Raw genomic sequence first — 26,467 nt, forward strand, 5'->3', positions numbered from 1 at the left:
CTCACCTGGACCCTAAACCGTCCCCGTCCCCTAACCCTAACCCTAGCCCGAACCTTAACCCTAACCCTTCCCCAAAGCCTGACACTCACCCTTCCCCTAATCCTAACCCGTACGCTCACACTAACCCGCGCCCTCACACGCACGCTACCCTAAAGCGTTGTCGGACCCTCACCTGGACCCTAAACCGTCCCCGTCCCCTAACCCTAACCCTAGCCCGAACCCTAACCCTTCCCCGAAGCCTGACCCTCACCCGTCCCCTAATCCTAACCCGTACGCTCACACTAACCCGCGCCCTCACACGCACGCTCCCCCTAAAGCGTTGTCGGACCCTCACCTGGACCCTAAACCGTCCCCGTCCCCTAACCCTAACCCTAGCCCGAACCCTAACCTTAACCCTTCCCCGAAGCCTGACCCTCACCCGTCCCCTAATCCTAACCCATAGGCTCGCACTAACCCGCGCCCTCACACGCACGCTCCCCCTAAAGCGTTGTCGGACCCTCACCTGGACCCTAAACCGTCCCTGTCCCCTAACACTAACCCTAGCCCGAACCCTAACCCTAACCCTTCCCCGAAGCCTGACCCTCAGCCGTCCCCTAATCCTAACCCGTACGCTCACACTAACTCGCGCCCTCACACGCACGCTCCCCCTAAAGCGTTGTCGGACCCTCACCTGGACCCTAAACCGTCCCCGTCCCGTAACCCTAACCCTAGCCCGAACCCTAACCCTAACCCTTCCCCGAAGCCTGACCCTCACCCGTCCCCTAATCCTAACCCGTAGGCTCACACTAACCCACTCCCTCACACGCACGCTCCCCCTAAAGCGTTGTCGGGCCCTCACCTGGACCCTAAACCGTCCCTGTCCCCTAACCCTAACCACAACCCGGACCCTAACGCTTCCCCGAAGCCTGACCCTCACCCGTCCCCTAATCCTAACCCGTACGCTCACACTAACCCACGCCCTGACACGCACGCTCCCCCTAAAGCGATGTCGGACCCTCACATGGACCCTAAACCGTCCCCGTCCCCTAACCCTAACCCTAGCCCGAACCCTAACCCTAACCCTTCCCCGAAGCCTGACCCTCACCCGTCCCCTAATCCTAACCCGTAGGCTCACACTAACCCGCGCCCTAACACGCACGCTCCCCCTAAAGCGTTGTTGGACCCTCACCTGGACCCTAAACCGTCCCCGTCCCCTAACCCTAACCCTAGCCCAAACCCTAACCCTAATCCTTCCCCGAAGCCTGACCCTCACCCGTCCCCTAATCCTAACCCGTACGCTAACACTAACCCACGCCCTCACACGCACGCTCCCCCTAAAGCGTTGTCGGACGCTCACCTGGACGCTAAACCGTCCCCGTACCCTATCACTAACCCTAGCCCGAACCCTAACCCTAACCCTTCCCCGAAGCCTGACCCTCACCCGTCCCCTAATCCTAAGCCGTACGCTAACACTAACCCGCGCCCTCACACGCACGCTCCCCCTAAACCGTTGTCGGACCCTCACCTGGACCCTAAACCTACCTGTCCCCTAACCCTAACCCTAGCCCGAACCCTAACCCTAACCCTTCCCCGAAGCCTGACCCTCACCCGTCCCCTAATCCTAACCCGTACGCTCACACTAACCCGCGCCCTCACACGCACGCTCCCCCTAAAGCGTTGTCGGACCTTCACCTGGACCCTAAACCGTCCCCGTCCCCTAACCCTAACCCTAGCCCGAACCCTAACCCTAACCCTTCCCCGAAGCCTGACCCTCAGCCGTCCCCTAATCCTAACCGGTAGGCTCACACTAACCCGCGCCCTCACACGCATGCTCCCCCTAAAGCGTTGTCGGACCCTCACCTGGACCCTAAACCGTCCCCGTCCCCAACACTAACCCTAGCCCGAACCCTAACCCTAACCCTTCCCCGAAGCCTGACCCTCACCCGTCCCCTAATCCTAACCCGTACGCTCACACTAACCCGCGCCCTCACACGCACGCTCCCCCTAAAGCGTTGTCGGACCCTCACCTGGACCCTAAACCGTCCCTGTCCCCTAACCCTAACCCTAGCCCGAACCCTAACCCTAACCCTTCCCCGAAGCCTGACCCTCACCCGTCCCCTAATCCTAACCCGTACGCTCACACTAACCCGCGCCCTCACACGCACGCTCCCCCTAAAGCGTTGTCGGACCCTCACCTGGACCCTAAACCGTCCCCGTCCCCTAACCCTAACCCTAGCCCGAACCCTAACCCTAACCCTTCCCCGAAGCCTGAACCTCACCCGTCCCCTAATCCTAACCCGTACGCTCACACTAACCCGCGCCCTCACACGCACGCTCCCTCTAAAGCGTTGTCGGACCCTCACCTGGACCCTAAACCGTCCCCGTCCCCTAACCCTAACCCTAGCCCGAACCCTAACCCTAACCCTTCCCCGAAGCCTGACCCTCACCCGTCCCCTAATCCTAACCCGTACGCTCACACTAACCCGCGCCCTCACACGCACGCTCCCCCTAAAGCGTTGTCGGACCCTCACCTGGAACCTAAACCGTCCCCGTCCCCTAACACTAACCCTAGCCCGAACCCTAACCCTAACACTTCCCCGAAGCCTGACCCTCACCCGTCCCCTAATCCTAACCCGTACGCTAACACTAACCCGCGCCCTCACACGCACGCTCCCCCTAAAGCGTTGTCGGACCCTCACCTGTACCCTAAACCGTCCCCGTCCCCTAACCCTAACCCTAGCCCGAACCCTAACCCTAACCCTTCCCCGAGGCCTGACCCTCACCCGTCCCCTAATCCTAACCCGTAGGCTCACAGTAACCCGCGCCCTCACACGCACGGTCCCCCTAAAGTGTTGTCGGACCCTCACCTGGACCCTAAACCGTCCCCGTCCCCTAACCCTAACCCTAGCCCGAACCCTAACCCTAACCCTTCCCCGAATCCTGACCCTCACCCGTCCCCTAATCCTAACCCGTAGGCTCACACTAACCCGCTCCCTCACACGCACGCTCCCCCTAAAGCGTTGTCGGGCCCTCACCTGGACCCTAAACCGTCCCTGTCCCCTAACCCTAACCCTAACCCTAACCCTAACCCTTCCCCGAAGCCTGACCCTCACCCGTCCCCTAATCCTAACCCGTACGCTCACACTAACCCACGCCCTGACACGCACGCTCCCCCTAAAGTGATGTCGGACCCTCACATGGACCCTAAACCGTCCCCGTCCCCTAACACTAACCCTAGCCCGAACCCTAACCCTAACCCTTCCCCGAAGCCTGACCCTCACCCGTCCCCTAATCCTAACCCGTACGCTAACACTAACCCGCACCCTCACACGCACGCTCCCCCTAAAGCGTTGTCGGACCCTCACCTGTACCAGACACCGTCCCTGTCCTCTAACCCTAACCCTAGCCCGAACCCTAACCCTAACCCTTCCACGAAGCCTAACCCTCACCAGTCCCCTAATCCTAACCCGTAGGCTAACAGTAACCCGCGCCCTCACACTAACGCTCCACCTAAAGCGTTGTCGGACCCTCACCTGGACCCTAAACCGTCCCCGTCCCCTAACCCTAACCCTAGCCCGAACCTTAACCCTAACCCTTCCCCAAAGTCTGACACTCACCCTTCCCCTAATCCTAACCCGTACGCTCACACTAACCCGCGCCCTCACACGCACGCTCCCCCTAAAGCGTTGTCGGACCCTCACCTGGACCCTAAACCGTCCCCGTCCCCTAACCCTAACCCTAGCCCGAACCCTAACCCTAACCCTTCCCCGAAGCCTGACCCTCACCCGTCCCCTAATCCTAACCCGTAGGCTCACACTAACCCGCGCCCTCACACGCACGCTCCCCCTAAAGCGTTGTCGGACCCTCACCTGGACCCTAAACCGTCCCCGTCCCCTAACCCTAACCCTAGCCCGAACCCTAACCCTAACCCTTCCCCGAAGCCTGACCCTCACCCGTCCCCTAATCCTAACCCGTACGCTCACACTAACCCGCGCCCTCACACGAACGCTCCCCCTAAAGCGTTGTCGGACCCTCACCTGGACCCTAAACCGTCCCCGTCCCCTAACCCTAACCCTAGCCCGAACCCTAACCCTAACCCTTCCCTGAAGCCTGACCCTCACCCGTCCCCTAATCCTAACCCGTACGCTCACACTAACCCGCGCCCTCACACCCACGCTCCCCCTAAAGCGTTGTCGGACCGTCACCTGGACCCTAAACCGTCCCCGTCCCCTAACCCTAACCCTAGCCCGAACCCTAACCCTAACCCTTCCCCGAAGCCTGAATCTCACCCATCCCCTAATCCTAACCCGTACGCTCACACTAACCCGCGCACTCACACGCACGCTCCCTCTAAAGCGTTGTCGGACCCTCACCTGGACCCTAAACCGTCCCCGTCCCCTAACCCTAACCCTAGCCCGAACCCTAACCCTAACCCTTCCCCGAAACCTGACCCTCACCCGTCCCCTAATCCTAACGCGTACGCTCACACTAACCCGCGCCCTCACACGCACGCTCCCCCTAAAGCGTTGTCGGACCCTCACCTGGAACCTAAACCGTCCCCGTCCCCTAACACTAACCCTAGCCCGAACCCTAACCCTAACACTTCCCCGAAGCCTGACCCTCACCCGTCCCCTAATCCTAACCCGTACGCTAACACTAACCCGCGCCCTCACACGCACGCTCCCCCTAAAGCGTTGTCGGACCCTCACCTGGACCCTAAACCGTCCCCGTCCCCTAACCCTAACCCTAGCCCGAACCCTAACCCTAACCCTTCCCCGAAGCCTGACCCTCACCCGTCCCCTAATCCTAACCCGTAGGCTCACAGTAACCCACGCCCTCACACGAACTCTCCCCCTAAAGCGTTGTCGGACCCTCACCTGGACCCTAAACCGTCCCCGTCCCCTAACCCTAACCCTAGCCCGAACCCTAACCCTAACCCTTCCCCGAAGCCTGACCCTCACCCGTCCCCTAATCCTAACCCGTAGGCTCACACTAACCCGCTCCCTCACACGCACGCTCCCCCTAAAGCGTTGTCGGGCCCTCACCTGGACCCTAAACCGTCCCTGTCCCCTAACCCTAACCCTAACCCTAACCCTAACCCTTCCCCGAAGCCTGACCCTCACCCGTCCCCTAATCCTAACCCGTACGCTCACACTAACCCACGCCCTGACACGCACGCTCCCGGTAAAGCGATGTCGGACCCTCACATGGACCCTAAACCGTCCCCGTCCCCTAACACTAACCCTAGCCCGAACCCTAACCCTAACCCTTCCCCGAAGCCTGACCCTCACCCGTCCCCTAATCCTAACCCGTATTCTAACACTAACCCACGCCCTCACACGCACGCTCCCCCTAAAACGTTGTCGGACCCTCACCTGGACCCTAAACCGTCCCCGTCCCCTAACCCTAACCCTAGCCCGAACCTTAACCCTAACCCTTCCCCAAAGCCTGACACTCACCCTTCCCCTAATCCTAACCCGTACGCTCACACTAACCCGCGCCCTCACACGCACGCTACCCTAAAGCGTTGTCGGACCCTCACCTGGACCCTAAACCGTCCCCGTCCCCTAACCCTAACCCTAGCCCGAACCCTAACCCTTCCCCGAAGCCTGACCCTCACCCGTCCCCTAATCCTAACCCGTACGCTCACACTAACCCGCGCCCTCACACGCACGCTCCCCCTAAAGCGTTGTCGGACCCTCACCTGGACCCTAAACCGTCCCCGTCCCCTAACCCTAACCCTAGCCCGAACCCTAACCTTAACCCTTCCCCGAAGCCTGACCCTCACCCGTCCCCTAATCCTAACCCATAGTCTCACACTAACCCGCGCCCTCACACGCACGCTCCCCCTAAAGCGTTGTCGGACCCTCACCTGGACCCTAAACCGTCCCTGTCCCCTAACACTAACCCTAGCCCGAACCCTAACCCTAACCCTTCCCCGAAGCCTGACCCTCAGCCGTCCCCTAATCCTAACCCGTACGCTCACACTAACTCGCGCCCTCACACGCACGCTCCCCCTAAAGCGTTGTCGGACCCTCACCTGGACCCTAAACCGTCCCCGTCCCGTAACCCTAACCCTAGCCCGAACCCTAACCCTAACCCTTCCCCGAAGCCTGACCCTCACCCGTCCCCTAATCCTAACCCGTAGGCTCACACTAACCCGCGCCCTCACACGCACGCTCCCCCTAAAGCGTTGTCGGACCCTCACCTGGACCCTAAACCGTCCCCGTCCCCTAACCCTAACCCTAGCCCGAACCCTAACCCTAACCCTTCCCCGAAGCCTGACCCTCACCCGTCCCCTAATCCTAACCCGTACGCTCACACTAACCCACGCCCTGACACGCACGCTCCCCCTATAGCGATGTCGGACCCTCACCTGGACCCTAAACCGTCCCCGTCCCCTAACACTAACCCTAGCCCGAACCCTAACCCTAACACTTCCCCGAAGCCTGACCCTCACCCGTCCCCTAATCCTAACCCATACGCTAACACTAACCCGCACCGACACACGCACGCCCCCCCTAAAGCGTTGTCGCAACCTCACCTGGACCCTAAACCGTCCCCGTCCCATAATCCTAACCCTAGCCCGAACCCTAACCCTAACCCTTCCCCGAAGCCTGACCCTCACCCGTCCCCTAATCCTAACCCGTACGCTGACACTAACCCGTGCCCTCACACGTACGCTCACCCTATACTGTTGTCATACACTCACCTGGACCCTAAAGCGTCCCCGGCCCCTAACCCTAACCCTAGCCCGAACCCTAAACCTAACCGTTTCTCGAAGCCTTACCCTCACTCGTCCCCTAATCCTAACCCGTACGCTAACATAACCCGTGCCCTCACACGTACGCTCACCATAAACCGTTGTCATACCCTCACCTGGACCCTAATCCGTCCCCGTCCCCTAACCCTAACCCTAGCCCGAACCCTAACCCTAACCCTTTCCCGAAGCCTTACCCTCACTCGTCCCCTAATCCTAACCCATACGCTAACACTACCCCGTGCCCTCACACATACGCTCACCCTAAACCGTTGTCGTACCCTCACCTGGACCCTAAACCGTCCCCGTCCCCTAACCCTAACCCTAGACCGAACCCTAACCCTAACCCTTCCCCGAAGCCTTACCCTCACCCGTCCCCTAATCCTAACCCGTACGTTAACACTAACCCGTGCCCTCACACGTACGCTCACCCTAAACCGTTGTCGTACTCTCACCTGGACCCTAAACCGTCCCCGTCCCCTAACCCTAACCCTAGCCCGAACCCTAACCCTAACCCTTCCCCGAAGCCTTACCCTCACCCATCCCCTAATCCTAACTCATACGCTAACACTAACCCGTGCCCTCACACGTACGCTCACCCTAAACTGTTGTCATACCCTCACCTGGACTCTCAACCGTACCCGTCCCCTAACCCTAACCCTAGCCCGAACCCGAAACCTAACCCTTCCCCGAAGCCTTACCCTCACCCGTCCCCTAATACTAACCCTTACGCTAACACTAACCCGTGCCCTCACACGTACGCTCAACCTAAACCGTTGTCATACCCTCACCTGGACCCTAAACCGTCCCCGTCCCCTAACCCTAACCCTAGCCCGAACCCTAACCCTAACCCTTTCTCGAAGCCTTACCCTCACTCGTCCCCTAATCCTAACCCGTACGCTCACACTAACCCGTGCCCTCACACGTACGCTCACCCTAAACCGTTGTCGTACCCTCACCTGGACCCTAATCCGTCCCCGTTGCCTAACCCTAACCCTAGCCCGAACCCTAACCCTAACACTTCCCGGAAGCCTTACCCTCGCCCGTCTCCTAATCCTAACCCGTACGCTAACACTAACCCGTGCCCTCAGACGTACGCTCACCCTAAACCGTTGTCGGACCCTCACCTGGACCCTAAACCGTCCCCGTCCCCTAACCCTAACCCTAGCCCGAACCGTAACCCTAACCCTTCCCCGAAGCCTTACCCTCACCAGTCCCCTAATCCTAACCCGTACGCTAACACTAACCCGTGCCCTCACACGTACGCTCACCCTAAACCGTTGTCGTACCCTCACCTGGACCCGAAACTGTCCCCATCCCCTAACCTTAACCGTAAGCCTAACCCCAAAACGTACCCTAACCCTAACCCGTACCCTAACCCTAACCCGTACGCTAATACTAACCGGTACCCTAACCCTAACCCGTACGCTAATACTAACCTGTACCCTAACCTGTACCCTAACTCTAACCTGTAGCCATACCCTGAACTGTACCCGAAACCTAACCCTAACCCATACCCTTATCCGTCCGCTAATCCTCCACCGGACCCTAACACTAACCCGTACCCTAACTCGTACCCTAACCCTAATCCTTTGCCATACCCTAGCCTGTACCCTAAACCGTACCCGTTCCCTAACCCTAACCCTAATCCTGACGCTAACCTGTATCCTAATCCTAACCTGTACACTAACACTAACCTGTACCCTAAAACGTACCCTAACCCTAACCCGTACCCTTATCCTAAACTGTACCCTAACCGTAACCTGTACCCTAATCCTAACCAATACCCTAACCCGTACCATAACCCTAACCCATACCCTAACCCTAAACATTAGTCATACCCTAAACTGTACCCTAACCTGTACCCTAACCCAAACCCCTACCCTTACCCATACCCTAACCTGTACCCTAACCCGTACCCTAACCCTAACCCGTACCATAAACCTAAACATAACCTGTACCCTAATCCTAACCCGTACCCTCGCACTAACCTATACCCTAATCCGTATCCTAAGCCTAACCTGTAGCCGTACCCGAACCAGTACCCTAAACTCTACCCTAACCCTAACCCTATCATTAACCCGTACCCTAATCCTAACCCGTGCCTAACACTAACACGTACCCTAACCTTAAACCATAACCATACCCTAAACTATACCCTAACCCTAAACCATACCCTAACCCGTACCCTCACCCTAACCCATACCCTAACCCTAACCCGTAGCCGTATCCTAACCTGTACCCTAACCCGTTCCCTAACCCTAACCCATACCCTAAACCTAACCCTAACCTGTACCGTAATTCTCACCTGTACCCTAACCCTAACCTGTACCCTAACCCATACCCTAAACCCTTATCCTCAACCCTAACTTAATTCTGATTTTTATATTTTAAAATATATTTTTCTGTTGTTAAAACAACTTAGCAGAACAACAAAATAAATCAGAAAGTAACCTGAGTGTCCCTCAAAAAGTTAAGTCTGAAATACTTGGTACTTCTGTTCTACGGACTGTTATGTAGCCTATAAAATGTGTGAGAGCTAAATCTGTTTTTCTACAGCGAGAAACATGATGTTCCACATGTAAGGAACACCTGGATAAAATGAGAAAGCTACACATTATGTTGGTCGTTTCAGGGAGTTGGAAAGGAGGGCAAGTGGTAAAATATTATCTTTCCCTTTAATCTTTTTAAATTTCACTTGTTACAAAGCATTGAATTATAATTGTACTTTTAAAAAGTAACAATGGAAATTTAAAAGAAAAAATATATATTGTTTTTGATTACATTTCATAGAATTATTATCCCTGAATCATAATTCTGTTAGTACACCAGTATAGAGATTATTTCTTAATATTTAGGTGAGAACCATTTCCTTCCGTTTTTGAGAATAATTCTGTAAACTCATTTCCAGGAATGGCACTCTTCCCCAAATCAAAGGTTTAACAAGGGAGATGCAAGCAGAATAATCATGAACACACAAAGCAATACAACAGGAACAAACAATTTCTAACTTCCAATAACAGTTCAATTTAGAAGAGGGTTTACATCTTCAGAACAAAAGCATTCCTCCTTGACTTTCTAACCAGTCAAAATCTGTGTATTCCACAGAAAACTGTGATGTTATTCCCATAAAACTACCCTTTATTGCTTCTGCCTCCATTAAATTTCCTAGGCACTAGTGTTTTAATGTACAGGTTAAAAACAAAATCCTAATGTGATTTATTTATAATGCGTGTGTTCTTTGTCTTATCCTAGTGTCTAAAGTCTTCTCCATGGCTGGACCCCAAATAATATTCCTTTACGTGCTAAGTGACATCTGGAGAGTGGGAGAGGTTTAATAAATACCTTAACCCTAAAGCATACCCTAACCCGTACCCTAACCCTAATCCTAACCCGTACCCCAACCCATACCCTATCCGGTACCCTAACCCGTACCCTAAACCCTAACCCTAACCCCAACCCCTAACCCCTAACCCCCAACCCTAACCCTAACGCTAAACTCTAACCCTAACCCTTACCCCCTAACCCCAGCCCCGACCCCGACCCCCGACCCCTGACCCCTGACCCCTGACCCTCACCCTCGCCTGTAAAAACAAGGTCATATGACTATAATTCATTCCAGGAACACAACCATATTGAGGGAGAAAGGAAATAGCTACTCTAAGCTCTGGATGATAGACCAAAAACCATATTTAAAGAAAACTATGTCATTGCTGTTTTCTACTCCAACAGACGGGTATAATGAAGCAAGGAATCCCCCCGGCCCTCCAGGATCTGCCTGGGGACCTAATCTGGGAAATTCTTATACATCAAGAGATGGCTCTGAGCTGAATTTCTGCAAAACAAGACTATCCCGTGCAAAGAACAACCCAGTAGAGCTTTGTATCCCATCAGCTACAGGAAGAGAATGGCTGCAGGCTACTGAAAGCCAGCAGCATTTACAACTTAACTCCCATGGCCTCTGCAGTGGTACGTCTGAGTTTTCTGTTTGCTTCCCTTTTCTGACTCTCTTCTCAATAAATGCACATTTCTTAATATAATGTCATAGTGGAAGCAAAACAGACCTTCAATTTTTAGATCTCAATTTATAAAACACTTAGAGTTTCTAGGGGTTTTGCTTTTAAATTCAAGTACCACATAATTTGAAAATTGTACAAGTTCTAATTATTCAGTTCCAATACACCAAACACTGGAGAGGTCCCTCTCAGCGGGAGCGCCACCGATTCCACAATGAAAGGGTAACAAGGCGCCCTCCTCCCTTCTCTTCTGCCGGAGTGACCACTATGTGTTTAAATCCACGCCCCCTGGCAAGTTTCTAAGGTGAAATTCTGACACCCTTCCCTTTCCCATCCCAGCAGGTGGCCAAGGGCCGGCTGGGGCTGGAGAAGTGCAGTAACCAAGGCTGGGCCAGCTGGCCAGAGTGGGGGTTGGCGGGGCGGGGGGGCGGGGGGTCCCAGCACGTGAAATCACCATGCAGGATAAATCCCTTGGGCTTCCCATGGGCCAAGGGTGAGTCTCTCAAGGCACCGGCCCCTCTCAGGTTCTGCTTGCAGAGACATCGCGGGGGAGGGGCACTTGGCTGCTTAGGAAAACCGCGCACGAGTGAGCTTTACACCTGCAGATGTTCTGTAAAACGGGAGTGAGTAGGCTCGGGCTCGTCCTCAAAGCCTTTACTCCAAAGGCGAGCCCTTCCTGCTGCCGCCAGGTTAGGTAGCTCCGCGACTGTACCAAACAGCTCTGGTGTAATTCGCCGTTCCTTCCTCCACCCACCCCACCGAGCCGCTGTCCCCTTACCTGCGGTCCGCGGCCCTCCGCTCCGCGCTCGGATGCCGCTGGGGTGCCAGGGACCCACGGGACGGGTCGTTCCCAGCCGCCGCGCGCTGGCTCCTTAGACCCCCGCCGGTTCGCGCGGCGCCGACGGCGAGGAGCCCCGAGGACGCCCCGCGCCAGGTGCGCTCTGGCCGGGACGCCCGCTTCCGGGAGAGGCGCGCAGACCGCCGCAGCCAATGCCGAACAAAACCCGCCCCGGCAGCGCTGCGTCCGCGCGGCACAGCACGATCTCGGCGCTCTGGACACGGGCGCCGCGGGCCGAGCGTCTCCTCTCCTGAGAGGCCGCTACGGAGGCCCCGGCGCGTGGGCCCCTGCGGCGCGGAGACCGCTCCAGGCCGGACTCACCGACACCAAAACCGCCAGGAGGAGCGCTTGGCGGGACTCGGCAAACAACCCAATGTTTTAAATGGAAAAAGGACTTGAAAAGACCCTTCTCCAAATAAGACATACAAACGGTCAACAAGCACATGAAGAGACGTTAATCATCATGAGCCGTGATGAAATGCAAGTTAACACCACAGCGCCATACACCCCTCCACACACTAGAAGGCCTACAATCAAGAAAGCTAAAAATAACAGATGTTGGCAAAAATTTAGAGAAACTGATACAGAATTTCCCACAGGGAAAATGAATGAGTTCTGGAGGAGGATGCTGAGAATATTTGTACAACAACGTGAATGTAGTCAATGCCATGGACTGTATGCTCAAAATGATTTAAATGGCAAATGTTATGTTATGTGGGGGGGGTGGGTAACATAATTTAGCCCCTGCTTTATACCAGACCCCAGAGTCAAAGCTTCTCATCCATTTTCTCGCTTTTACTTAACCTCCTAGGATCTTCACACTCCCATTTAACAGACGAAGCTGAGCCTGAGAGGTTAAACTAAGTGACTTGCCCAAGGCTCACTCGGCCAAGTCTACACTGTTCAATGTTACTGTATTTACTGAGCACCTACTAGAGCACCTACTGAGCAACACCTCCAGCACCTGCTAGAGATATTGTGGGAGGACCAGGGTGAACGGGGGCTGAAAGCAGATTACAAAACATGGGTAGATCCTGGGGCCCTGGTCTCAGACACTGAAGTTTCTTGGAGTGGAGGGGATGGCCTGTGTCACACTTGTGGAGCCTTTCATTCCACCCCACCGCACCCCCAGAGGAGGGAAGCAGCTGGCCTGATACTGAATATTAGCTCAGCTGGGGAGGAGTCCTGGGGCTCTGGAGAAGGCATCTCCTGCCCCACTCCCCACATTGCCCCCTAGAGTCCAGTACGTGGGCACAAGCATCCCTGTGGCGGGGCAGGAGGCACATCTCATGGCACCCCTCTCCTCCCGCCCTGCAGTGGTGACACTGAACCCATACACGCGCCAGAAGGACGACGAACTCTCCTTCTCTGAGGGCACCATTATCTGCATCACCCGCCGCTACTCCGATGGCTGGTGTGAGGGCATCGGCTCAGAGGGGTCTGGATTCCTCCCCGGGAACTATGTGCAGGCCAGCTGCTGACGCCTGGGATCTCTGGGATGCTGACCCAGGCACCGCCTTCAGTGAGCCTCTTGAGTCCCACTCCAAAGCCTGCTCCAGTCAAGACTGGACCAGTCCTGCACGCCTCCTGGGCTGTGAGCTGTGTCTGTTCCTTCCCCCCAGTGCAGTGGGAAGGGGTCCTGGTAAAGACAGAGGAGGCACCCAGAGGCCTGCTGGAGACAGGAAAGAACTGGAAGCCAGGGAGTTTGGTGCCCTTATCCACAGGGGACCCTTACGCCATGAAGACAGGGTCTCCAGCTGCAAGTGCCGACTTTGAATACAATCCTGACGACCTCCTGATGGTTGCCCTGCAGGGCTAGCGGCCGAGGGACTGAAAGGCAGCCCACTTGCACGGCTCCTGCTAATTGAGCCTCCTCTGCCTGCCCTAAGCAGCAGAATCTCCCATGTCCTCGGTGCTCACGGAGCCTCCACACTAGACCCCTGTGCCCCTCCGCTCTCCCATCTCCTCGGTGCTCACGGGGCCTCCACACTAGACCCCTGTGCCCCTCCGCTCTCCCATCTCCTCGGTGCTCACGGAGCCTCCACACTAGACCCCTGTGCCCCTCCGCTCTCCCATGTCCTCGGTGCTCACGGAGGCTCCACACTAGACCCCTGTGCCCCTCCGCTCTCCCATCTCCTCGGTGCTCACGGCAACCTCCACACTAGACCCCTGTGCCCCTCCGCTCTCCCATGTCCTCGGTGCTCACGGAGGCTCCACACTAGACCCCTGTGCCCCTCCGCTCTCCCATCTCCTCGGTGCTCACGGAGCCTCCACACTAGACCCCTGTGCCCCTCTGCTCTCCCATCTCCTCGGTGCTCACGGAGCCCTCCACACTAGACCCCTGTGCCCCTCTGCGGAGGTGGGCTGCACCCTGCTCTTCTGCCTGCTGCCTGCTTTGTTGTGTATTCAGGCTTGGTTCCCCAAGCTGGGCACTCCTCCAAGAGTGGGGACCAGCTCCCTCACTTAAGTGGGGCTCTCTGAGAGCAGAGATCACCTCGCCCTCATCCCTCAGACTGCAGCGTGAGAGATCTCGCTCACCTCTGCCCCTTCACCTCCTTTACAGCTCTGAAACACCAAAAGACGGAGGTGGGCCTTGGGTTTCCACTGGCTCTGCTTTAAAGCATCATGGCTTTCTGTTCCATACGGGAGGAGGGGGACTCAGAGGGCCCCGTCAGTGGTGCGACTTTGGTTAAGTCCCTGGTTTCTTGCTGCATAGACGAGGCTGGGGTGCGAGGAGACACCTTCGGGCTCTGTGAGGTCCCTGGCTGGCCAGACCCGAGCCCCGGGACAGTGTGCTACCTCTTTCCACCAACAAGAGGTGACCGTTCCCTCTAGCTTTTTTTCCTGTGGGGATGCCGACAGAGTGGGGGCGGGGAGGGAGGCAAGGAGTGTAGTGTAGGGTCACAGTAGGTAAAGCAAGATCTAGGCCTGGGACCGTCGGCAGGGAGCGCCACCTCTCTCCGCAGGGAGTCCGGTGCGGGGGAGGTCGCGGGGGGGCATTTCGGGGCCTGGGTCCCCTGGACAGAAGACTGGAGGAGGGAGACCATGCATCCCAAGGCAACAGTTAACCGTGACGCGGCGGGACATGTTCCTTCTCTACCCTGACAGGGAACCCCGTCCTCCCAGCTGGGAGGACAAGGTTTTTGGAAACACTGCTGCCTGCTCAGATATGCGCGCCACCCTGGTGCGGCCAGACTCCGGAATTCGCTTGCAGTGGAACTGGGGGAGGCAGCCGAGCTGGGTTAACTGCACAGATGGGGACAGCTCCCAGCTCCCTCCTCCAGTCCCCAAATGGACCACCCTGGGATTCCAGGAAATCCCGGAGGGATATACCAAAACGAAAGGGAGAGGGAGTAATAAAACTAGCTTTCTCTTTCCCGACCCCCACCGGCCCCCCCCCCCCGCCCGGGTGCCCTCTGCAGGCCACGTCCTCAGCACCTGTTGCAGGTGTAGGCACACTTCGGTGGAGGTTTCCCAGGGCACCACCCTGGCGCGGAAGGAGCTGGACTCGGCCTTCTGCGCCTCCTGCGTAAGGCGGTGCATGCGTAGCGGTGGCGCAGGAAGGCCACGTCGCCGCCTGCCAGCAGCCCCATGGGGCAGAAGTCGTTGGCGCCGCCGCTCACGTAGAAAAGGCGCTCGAAGTGCACGCCGTCGTGGGCCCGCTCGCGCAGGTAGTCGCTGAGCACCTTGTGCTTGCACATGTTGGCGGGGTAGCGAGCGCAGCTGTGCGCGTGGAAGGGCCGCAGCGCCAGCAGCCCCCAAGGGTCGCGTCCCGACGGGTTGCTGAAGATGCGCCGGAACAGGCCGTGGTGGCCGGCGGCGCGCAGCGCACTCTCCACGCCAAAGGTGTTGGCGTCTGAGATGAGAATAACCTCAAAGCAGGCGCCCTGCTTGGCCACAAACTGCAGCAGCTCGCCCATGCCGGGCGACGGGGATGGCCTCGTAGATGGCGCGCAGGTCCCGCGGCCGCACGCCCTACTCGCCCAGGTACTGGAAGACGCGCTGCATGTACTCGTTGTAGAAGCCCTCGCGCTAGGTGGCACGCAGGCTCTCAGGCAGCCGCTGGCCCGCCGCGGCCCGCGCACGACAGACTCGTCGCTGTTTTCGTCCACGATAGTCTCGTCAAAGTCGAAGGTCAGGAGGAAGCGCGGCACGCCCGGCGCAGCCATCCCGCTGTCCTCTACCAGCTTTGTCCTGAGCGATCGAATCCTTTTGTGGTCACCAAAAAGAGTCCCTCCGAGGAAAGGGGGACAGGACCTCTGAGCTTCACCTTCAGGGTGGGGAGCGGCGGCTGCAGAGGTCTGTCCTGGCTGAGTTTGGAGTGTAAAGAGTGGGGAGAGCGCCTAGCTGAGGTATTTGGGCGCAGGATGGAGCAAGGGGAGCTTACGGGAATTGGAGGGGACGCTGTGTCTTATCCATCCCCGGATTTCTGGGCTCCGGCTCTCACGAGTCCCTCCAGTCCAGAGGGTCCGTGAATGATGTGCATGTGGGCCATTCCCTCCACTTGCCCCCCATCCCCATGTTATGTATTTTTAACCACAATAAAAAAAATGAATGAAGCACTGATAATACATGTTACAACATGGATAAACATTGAAAACATTCTAAGTCAAAGAAGTCATACTGAAAAGGCCACTCATATCACAATCATCTTGTGTGCTTTAAATCCATAGCAGTTTTGAAAATGAGGGGATGGGACTTCCCTGGTGGTCCAGTGGTTAAGACTCTGCGCTCCCAATGTAGGGGGCACAGGTTCGATCCTTGGTCGGGGAACTAAAATCCCGTGTGCACAGCATGGCCAAAAAATAAAATAAAATAAACGTCATTGGCCTGGTTTTGGGTCATAGCATCGTCCTTGAACCATCAGAGCACCCATAAGGTGTACCATGGGATTGGCTAGATGTGGATCATACGCCCATCTTCAAGGTGGGTGGAACGTAGCATCAGCCCTCTGGAACTGTTTGGACTGGAAACAGGTAAGAAGTGCCCAGAGGAAAGCTGAGGTTCTGGACTTTGGCATGAGAACAGATGCTGGCTTGGGGAAAGCGGCAGATTCAATTGCCCAGCAGCATGGTCAGCTCAGTAATTGGCCACAGAGGCTTGACGGGGACCAGACTGGCCTGAGCTGGAGGACCACAGATGCCTGCCTGTGTGGTCAGAGGTCAAGGGCTGTCCTGAGACTTGATGTCTGTTGATGCCCACTCAGATGGGACAAAGGATGCCTGCAGTCCCAGGAGGGCCCCGCCAGCCCTCAGGAGGCAGCATCTGGGGGCTGGTAGGTCGCTGCACCAAGTTCTGTATAAATTCATAACATGACCATGGAGTGACCTCAGCCAGGCCTGTGCTGGACCGGGGCTGCCCAGGCCAAGTGGGGCCAGCACTACTCTTTCCAGTTCAGATGGTAGGAGGAAACCCTGTGGACTTCTGAGGCCCTAACAACTGTTGACTGAGGTTGAGTTGGATTTGAAACAGTCAGTGACCGGAGCAGACATTTCATTCTTCTGCTATCAGGTTCCAGGACGGGGGGTAGATAACCAGCGGTCCAGGTGAACCCCACACTCATGAGTGACCCAGGGCAAGTCCTGTCCATCCTAGAGGACTCAGAGGTGTGGGGTTAGGGGGGTCGTGGGCCAGTTATGCTTAACACTAACCCACTAACCCTAATGCCCAAATCTCTACTGTTAACTCCCTAACCCTAACCTCCTAATCTCTAAACCTAAACCCTAATACTCCTAACCCCTAGCCCCTATATACTCGACCTTGCCCTGTAAACTCCTAACCCTTACCCTGACCCTGACTCAGACAATCTAACCTAACCCTCTAACCCTGACCCTCTAGCCTGCATCCTTTAACTCTAATCCCTCCAAACCTCATCCTCTTTTTTTGTTGTTTTTTTGTTGCACCTGGTCTTTAGTTGCAGCAGGCAGGCTCCTTAGTCGTGGCTCGTGGGCTCCTTAGTTACAGCTTGCCAACTCCTTAGTTGTGGCATGCGGTCTCCCTAGTTGTGGCATGCACACTCTTAGTTGTGGCATGAATGTGGGATCTAGGGCCCTGACCAGGGATTTGACCCAGGCCCCCTGCACTGGAAGCACGGAGTCCTATCCACTGCGCCACCAGGGAAGCCCTTCATCCTCTTAATGTACCCTCTAATTCTGCCCCTGAGCCTCTAACCCTGACCCTGACCCTACATTCTAACCCTGAGCCCTGAGCCTGAATTTCTATCCTTACTCCTGACCCTCTAACTCTGAACCTTACTCTACTCCTAACCCTAACCTCTGAGCCTGACCATGATCCTACACCACCCTTAACCCTAATCCGAATATAGGTCCCTATTAGAACAGATTGAAAATTTGAACCCTACTCCAATCCCTTTTCCCTGTGTAATCAGAACCATAATTTTCATTTTTGTCTGAAACCTAAGCCTGTTCAATTACGCCTTTTCTAAATGAACTCTAATATACAGTAAACTGAACAAAACCTTAGTTCTTATACCCACATAACCCTACACTGTTAGTGGTTATATAGACAAACCCTTTGCCTGTAACCTAACCCTAACCTCTAATTCCTAACCCCAACTCTAACTTACATCCCAACCTCAACCCCAAACCTAACTCTAACCTCTAACCGTTAACCCACCCAACACAGCCACCCCAAACCTCAGCCAATGCCTGCTCAACTCCCAAACTGTATTCCTAACCCTAAAACAACCACATCCCCCATGAGTCCTTATCCTGGCTCCTCCAGCCACAAGCCTACCCTGATCCTCACCATGACGCTGGGCCTAATCCACCCTTGCATCCTATCAGCCCCAGAGCAAGTTGAAGAGGTTCTCACCTTCTTCTGAGCCCTGTGCCCTCCGCCCCCGAGCCCTGTACCCACGGAGATGGCTCATCCGCCTGGCTCCGCACCCCTTGCATATATCACCCAGCAGCATGGTGGTGTTTTGTTTTTTGCTAAGTTTTATTTTAATCCAAGGACTTTGCTTCATACAAAATGTCATTGTAGAAACAATAGCAGAATCCAAAGTTTGGCTGATAAATATTACTCAGGCAGCAAACTAGTCAATCACAGAATTTTTTTTAAAGCAAGTCCCAGTTGTGTTGCATGGTTGGGACTTCTCTTTTTGTTTTTGTTTTTTTTAAACACTGTTCTTAAATATAAAGTTTTGCAACAAACCCTTGATTTATATCAAATATAATTAAAAATTAACAAATGAATACATTTTATCAAAAAGTACGAAGATATACATGTCATGCACATACTTGAATATATGTATATATGTATATATTTTACATGCACACAGAACTTATTCAAACTACAGCCACTGCTTGACTGGTTCCAGATGCAGACAACTGGTTGATGCTCTTCAAATTTGGCAACTCACTATGAGATTTGGGGGGAAACGTGACAGCTGAGAAGAGACAGTACAGAAACAAAACGCAGAGTCGGGAAAACAAGACAGTATATCCCCCGCTCTCTGTAATTTTCACCAATTCCAGTGTCTAGAAGAATCCAGACAAGCCAGCATGGCTGGGTGGGTCCGGAAAAGTGGATTCTCTGCCCAACATGGCCTGGGGAAGCAGCTGTGGTTCTGCACAGAATGAATACACTCAAAATAATGTGGGCAGGGGGACCAGAGACAAAACATCTACCAAAATACACAAGCTTCTGCTCTGCAGCAGGAGCCAGGGATGACATGCACAGCCCGAGATTCCGATTTTAATTATATCCTACTTGAGTAAAATACTCCGTTATTTTAAAGTTTCAGAGTGTTGTGCCTTCAAGTAAGGAAATTCTATAAAATGGTTTGGTCACAATCATGCTCAAACCCTAGAACAGGTGGCGGTCTTGTGTGTTTTATTTCTAATATTAAACGTGTGTCTTTTGTTGCATAGCCCTATGGGTTAACGGCATCCACTCACGGGGACACACAGACACGCACACACACACATCACACTCCAAGTCTCTTTAGGAGAATCATGGGGTAAAAGCCAGTGGGAACACTCAAATGCTCCAGCAAAGAGATCATCTCACATTGCAAACTGCGGAGGACACACCCGAATCTACTCATCTAAATGATCCTTTTGTTCACAAAACAGAGGCTCTCCAGTGCTTTATGCACCACGTCCTAACAGTGGCCTTCTTTGAATGTGGCCCTGAAGCGGGGCTTCGTTTGGCTGCCTGCTTTCCCACCTCTTGTGCCAGAAAGAGTGTGGGCTCAGACGCCCAGCTCAGCAGCTGCAGCAGCTGCTCCCTCCTCCGAGCTCCGGCCTCATTTCCGTTTGGTTCCCAGGGGCCCTCATCTGCTCAGACGCGGGCACTCCTCCTGCCCCCACCCCATCCAATCTCCCCCGCTTCCCACCAGCCTCTCCCCGATGAGTCTTCTGTGAAAAGAAATTTGCACAACTACAGAGATTGCGCCCTGCCTGTCAGGCACCCCGTCCCTGAGAATCGGGTGTAGAAAGACTGACCGGCCCGCGCGGGCCATGCTACACATGCCCTGCAGCCTCTACTGGTTCGAGGAAAAAGGGCAAACGGCCGCTTCATTCCAACTACGACGGACCTACTGGATGTTTTCTGCACGTTCTCCATTACATCCGCTTTCTACTCAGTTGCTGTTTGCAACAGTTTCCACAAAGCCCACTCGCAGTCCACACAGGCCTCCCGTCCCGCCCCCGGGAGCCTGCGCGAGGGGCTAGGAGGTCAGGCACTTGGTCGAGAGCCGCGGGAGCCGGGGTGGTCTGGTCGGCCGCCTGGACTGGACACAGAGCATGTCCTCCAGCAAGCCGAGAACACACATCCTGAGAGGCTGAGGTCCTCCTATAGGTTTCATGTTTTACAGTCATGTTAACATTCCCTTCCCCATTATTCTGGTTTTTTATTTTTATTTTCTGATCAAGTATATAGAGTCAACAAACGAGTGAAGGGTGTCGTGACTAAAAATCAAAACCAACAGCAAGAACGTTGTCCAGATTTGGTCCCTGTCAGGGCTGACTGTGTCTGGGAGAGGACAGAGCATCGGCGTGTGTTTCTAGTGCCTATTTGCCATTTTAGGTACGAAGGGCGCCACCGGACTGTTGGTGTGCGGGGGCTGACGAGACCTGCTCGGTTTACCACCGACTCTGTCCTGAGGTCTCGCCCGCCCCTCTGCACCACACGTTTGCATGAAGGATGATCCGCACAAGATTCAGACCTCCTGCAAAACGTTCCCAGCACACACCTCGGATGCTGGGTCCTCCACCCAGTGCCGCTCAGCACACACAGCCGCGTCCTGTGTAGGCTCTGAGCTGTGAGACCCAGGGAGGCAGCGCGGGAGGGGCAGAGGGGGAGCCACATCCCTCTACAAACCGCTCCACCCAGCGCGAGGGAGGAGACGCAGGGGCGAGGCGGTCCTCCCGGGGCTGCGGCCCCCGCCTCAGCGCCCGAGCGCCCCCGGAGCCCAGCGCGGATGATAAAACTCATCACGTGGGACGCGCCCGCCGGTCGCGGTGCGGCTAGCACCAGCGGTCTTGGTCGGGGTGGTGGTGGCTGCGCCGCCCCCGGCCGCCCCCGCCAGAGCTGAGCCCCAGAGTGCAGTGGTAGCCGTTGGGCACCCGGCGGAGGGGGTGCGACTGGGAGGTCAGGGAGGACACGTAGGAAGTCCGGGACGAGCGGCCCGAGTTGGTGGCCACGGCCTCCTCGAAGGTGAGCGTGTCCTCAGGTTGGGTGCGGGCAGCAGCCTCGCTGTCCAGACGCCGCCCCAGGTACGGGTCGGAGCCGATCCGAGAGCTGGCGGCCAGGGGCTGGCTGAGGGGGTCTCTCTGGAGCAGGGCGTTGTGTTCTGAAAGGCCACGGCTAAGCCGGCCGGGGGAGAAGGCAGGGAGGCTGGTCTGAGCCCCAGCAAAGTGGACGGGCGAGGAGTTGGCCGTCTTATAGGCGATGCTGGGACGGGGGGTCAGCGGGGTCTGGGGCAGCTGCCTCCGCCCGCCGCGGCCAGGGGTGCTAGCACCAGATGTTGGCAGCAGGGGGCTCCCGTTCGCTGAAGCACTGCCCTGCAGGAAACGGGAACACAGCAACCCCCAGTCAAAGGACAGGGCGAACAGAGCACAGCGCAGCGGAGAGCCATGGGGGGGGGGGGGCGGGGTCGGGCAGCTGGGATGGACCCGGGGCGGCCCCAAGAGAGCCGGATGGCAGTCTGGGGATGGTGGTGACAGCAAGGGATAGGCACAGGGCCAGGGACCAGGAGACCACAGCCCAGCCCAGCTCAGTCAGCAGGAAAGCAAAGAAGGGACTGGACAGCGGGAGGGCCAGGGCTCCGCCCGGCAGGATGGACGGGCCTGGGAAGCAAGGAGCGCAGGCTTGGGCCTAGGAACCAGGACGGGAAGGGGCTCCCTCCCGGACCCCAGGGAGCGCGGGCGAGGTGGGGTTCTGAGGCCCACGTACCTGTCTCGGGGGTCCTGGCTCCTGCCCAGCGGTTGGCGACGCGGGGTGACTGCTGAGGGAGGGCTGGGGCTGTGGCGGCTCACGAGCCCCAAAGCGGTCGCAGGAGTAGAAGCGCTGCTTCTCGGAGGAGGCGGAGGGCTGCCTTCGCTCCTGGGACCGGCCCCGCTCCTGCCTGCGCTCCCGCCGGCAGCCTGCTGGCCCGTCCCCCGGGGGCGGCCCTGGCCCCGCGGCGCTGTTGGGTGCTGGCGGGGGGAGAGGAGAAGTCAGCACAGCCAAGCCGGCGGCGAGACAGACCCCACCCCGGCCTGGCCCCCCAGGGCCAGCAGAGGGTCCCAGGGCAGAGCAGGGGTGGGGGGGCTTCTGCCTGGTCTCAGGCTCAGGGCTGGCTGTGGGGTTGTGAGGTGCAGAAAGGAAGACGGTTCCCATGTGCTCTTGAACCCCCAACTCAAGCCACCGCCCCTCGAGAGACCCCTCGCACGCACCGCCATCGGTGTCTGCGGACGGGCTGGGCCCCTTCTCCAGGGACCTCGGCTTCCTCTCCCGGCGGCGATGGCAGCGGTGGTGATGGTGGGGGGCGGCCTGGCTGGCCGGAGCGCGGTCCAGGGCGGCGTTGCAGAGACGAGCCACGGGGGGGCGCTGGGGCGCCAGAGTGGAGATGGAGCGCTTCATGGGGCTGGCGTCTGGGGCCGGCTGCGGGCGGGGACACGGGTGGGCGCACGGCCTGAGAGTGGGGTCCAGGGAGGCCCAGGGCGGCGGGGAAGCCGCCATGACCCGGGGCTGGGCAGACCACAGGACACGTCCCATCGGGAGGAATGGGCCTGGGACTCTATCCCTGAAGTTGGGGCGTCTCCCCAGACAAGGGAGGCTGTGCCCCAGAGTGCTGGGGGGGGAGGGGGGAGCATGGCGCCACGGAGGGCCTGGCCTGCGGTCTGGCAGGGTCCCTGGGGAGGCCCACTGCGGGGCTGGGGGTCAGGGACCACCAAGCCCCGCCCTCTCCCTGGACTGGTCTTGCCCACCCGAGACCCACCGCTTCTTCAGAAGCGCTCTTTGCACAAAATGCTGTTTGTGGGCCTGTCTCTCCCAGGCCGGGCGGGGCCCAGGAGGCCTCTTGGCCTCAGCGTCCCTACAGGACAGGGAGGCGCAAGGAGGAGGGAGCCTACTGGCCCGGCTGGAAGGATCCCGGGCGGCCGCGGTGAGGCCGCCGTGCCAGCCCTTCGGTCCGCCCAGCACCGCGAGGCCGCCCCCCCGGGCCGGGAGCGCACCCCACGGAGACGGGCTCACCCAGAGCCACTGCTCGGGCTCCAGCGGCAAGGAGGGGGGAGACGCGCCAGCTTGGCACCGCAGGGACGTGGCCAGGCCAGGAGGGCACCAGGCGCAGTGGGCAGAGACGGGGGAGTGAGGGCTTGGAAGAGGAATGCTCAACCCGGGGGCTGAGCCGGGAGACAGTGCTGCAGCCCCTGGCCAGGGGCTCCCTGCCAGGTGGTCAAGCGAGTCCCAGAGAAAGAACGTCCAGTGTCCAGAGAGGGAGCAGGGTCACCCCCAGGGCTCCGAGAGGACATGAGGGAAAAGGGTGGCTTGAGGAGGCCCTGTGTGTGATTTCTGGGGGAGTGAAGAGCTGGAGTGGGAGAGGCGTGTCCCAGAGACAGGGAAGGGCTGGGTCAGTGACACGGGGCAGTGGGGACTCTTGCTGGCCTGGCCACACCTCTCGAGGCCAGCATCGTGTTCTGAGGGTTCCAAACAGGGCCGGTGGTGTCCAGGCTACAGTGCATTCGGGGAGGCTCCACCCCAGCAAAGCCCGCATGTGGGACACAAGCTCCTCCACGCCAAGTCTCCTCACCCCCAACCCCCTCCCATGACCCCAACCCTCCCAGGCCACCCACCTGAGTCTCTGCTGCCAGGCGGGGCATGGAGGCCGCTCGGCCCTGGCTCTCCAGCCCGGGTTGGGGCTCCCCGTCAGGGCCTCTCAGGGGCATGCTCTGCATCTGGACATCCACAGCCTGGGGGGACAGAAGCCCCCCAGTCACACCCACCCCCATCCCACTCTCACCTTCTCTCCCATGCCAGCCTCCCCCCATCCTGCTCTCGCCCTCACCCTCCCACTCTCACCCCACCCCCAACTCGGCCCCCAGCCCTGGGAGCCCTCACCGGTTTTCCTGTCTGCACTACCGGGATCTCCGCGGAGTGGCCACGCTCCAGGGGCGTCGTCACCTCGCAGGGCACCTCCTGGGTCCTCTGAGTGGCCCAGGAGACCGACTCCTTTATGCCACCCTCTTGGGTATGTCTGTGGAGGAGAGAGGATTGTCCTGTGGGCCTGGAGGTCCATGGGCCACAGAACCTGCCTCCCACCCGCCAGAAACCTCCACCCCGACCCTGTTCTGGGCTAGAAGGAGCCCAGAGGAAGGAGGCCCCTTGAGTGTGGCCACTCTCCAGTGGAGGTACAGCAATGGTCGTGCCCTCTCAGAGTTGATGGGCAGAGAGGGGACCCTAGTCTGGGGACATCTGGCCTAGACAGGGGCTCACATGTGCGGTGGGACAAGGCCACAAACGTGCACACAGGTGAGGCATCCAGCCTGTGCGGCTGCTCCGTCAGCCCTGATGGCCCACGGCTACTCACAACTCCCCTGACCCCAGCCACGGAGGCCTTCCTGCCCTGGGTCTAGGCACAAGTGTCACCTTTGGTGAGACCACTTTTGGAGGCCTTCCCCACCACACACAACCTAACCGCCTGCCCTCTCCTTGTCAGCGTCTGTCTTTCTTATCGTGTCTCCCAAGTGGCACCACAACAGCCCAGCATTTGCCTGGGTTTCTGCTCGTTCTTGTGTACAGTGAGGCATCACATACATTCTCCGTCACCCAGGTTGAGGGGCAACAGTCACACTCTGAGCTCAGAGGTGAAGCCGGATGGCCTAAGCTGGCCACGCCGATGACCAGACGCACCATCACTGGGGTTTCTGAGAACATCCTTCATCTTCTCAAGTTGCAAGCATCTCCCCTGCACGGTGCTGTCTGGAGCTGCTCTAGCCTCAGGCAAGGCTGACCTTGAGAGGAACCACGGCCAGGAGGACGGACGCTGGCCCCAGGGTCTGGTCACCTCTGAGGTCACACCATGCCGAGGCCGGGTGGGCACTTACACCAGCCATCAGAAGGCTCAGTAAATGCCCCCACTGCCTGGCCTTGGTAGATTGGGCCCTCTCTCACGTGCAACAAAAAGGGGTGGTAACTGATTTGTGTAGAAATTATAACCATGGAAATCAGCGACGTTCATTTTCCTGAACCGAAAGCCCAGCTCAGATCAGTCCACAAAGACACCTCCCCACCCCATCCCCTCCGACACACACACGGACACTCAGAATCCACTGTTTAACTTTAAATGCACAAATGGGATCGTAATCAGCATGGAGAAAGGAGAGTGCGGGAACACGGGGGCTCCCAGGGGCCGGGAGGCCAGCCCTCAGGGCCTGCATGCACTCAAGAGTGCGGTTTTCGCACGGGAGCGTTACCAGTTGTGCTTAGGTTCTCCCAGTGTCCCGTGGCCTCTCCACCTCTGGACTTGTGCCACCGCAGTGTCAACCCCTGTCCCATGAGCTCGGGCTAGGGAGGTGACTTGCTGTGGCCAATGGGGCACAAGGAGAGGCCTGAACGCCTGCACCCTAACCCTTCCCCTCGGGCTGTTCTCCGGCCTCCCCACACCGATAAGCCCAGACGCAGGAGGTGAGAATATGCTGTCCTGGGCCCGCTGGCCCCACAGGAGCGGGCCCGGGCCCAGAGCACTTAGGCCTGGCTTCCTAAGTACAGCAGTTTGTTACTCAGCAAAAGCCACCTGACCCACAGTCCATGACCCAAAATCAGGCTTCAAAAAGAGTGTCCGGAACAGGCACAGGAGAGGAAGAAACCGGGAGCCCTGGCCATGCTTGCTGCCCGGCCTTGTGGTTCTCCAGAACGGCAAGTGGGCGTGAGGCCCGCCCTCAGCCCCTGCCGGTGAGACAGAGCGCACGTTCCTGCTTTGGGCTCAACCAATGAGCTGCTCTGGTCAACGGGATGTTAGCAGATGTGGGACACCCGCTCTGACTGGGGGCGGTGGCTGAGAGGGTCCTGCCCCCAGTGCGGCTCAGCCTGGCACCAGCTACCACCCCTCACAGTGCCACAGGGATGCCTACTCTGGACCACTTGGTTTTTGGGTCGTTACCAAGAGTTACGTGGTAGGGAAAGACCTTGCCAACTTGTCTGCAAAACAGACATCAATATCAAAATGGAGATCTGAGAGGGAAAGTGTCTTAAAGGAAGATGAGAACATGAACAGGCCATTAACAAAAAGCGGTGAGAAGCTGAGGTGGAAACAGATACCTTCTTAATGGTCTGCAGGCACCGAAGGCCAGCGAGGAAGCAGAGGGGAGCCCTCACCTGAGAAAGAGGTTCCCGCAGTGGGAGGCGTGGGCTGGAATAGCAGACTGT

The 26,467-nt window shown here is 57.5% G+C and overlaps 1 protein-coding gene and 1 pseudogene across 2 annotated transcripts in view; both read right to left on the reverse strand.

The window, feature by feature from the left end:
* Positions 1–14,127: 14,127 nt before the first annotated feature.
* On the reverse strand, positions 14,128–15,762 carry LOC132523105 (phosphoethanolamine/phosphocholine phosphatase-like; annotated as a pseudogene).
* Positions 15,763–21,087: 5,325 nt separating this feature from the next.
* Positions 21,088–26,467, reverse strand: part of CACNA1B (calcium voltage-gated channel subunit alpha1 B) — a 193,062-nt gene continuing 187,682 nt past the window's right edge. Inside the window, exons 43-47 of one of the 2 annotated variants that reach the window (XM_060153244.1) lie at positions 24,161–24,296; positions 23,896–24,012; positions 22,498–22,705; positions 22,016–22,257; positions 21,088–21,624 (exon numbers count right to left, since the gene is read on the reverse strand). In XM_060153244.1, the coding sequence (XP_060009227.1) occupies positions 21,088–21,624; positions 22,016–22,257; positions 22,498–22,705; positions 23,896–24,012; positions 24,161–24,296 (1,240 nt within the window). Of the gene's footprint in view, positions 21,625–22,011; positions 22,258–22,497; positions 22,706–23,895; positions 24,013–24,160; positions 24,297–26,467 lie in introns of both variants that reach the window. The other variant, XM_060153245.1, reaches the window with a different exon arrangement.

The sequence above is a fragment of the Lagenorhynchus albirostris genome, chromosome 7 (assembly GCF_949774975.1).
Source record: "Lagenorhynchus albirostris chromosome 7, mLagAlb1.1, whole genome shotgun sequence".
In the NCBI taxonomy this organism is placed as follows: Eukaryota; Metazoa; Chordata; class Mammalia; order Artiodactyla; family Delphinidae; genus Lagenorhynchus; species Lagenorhynchus albirostris.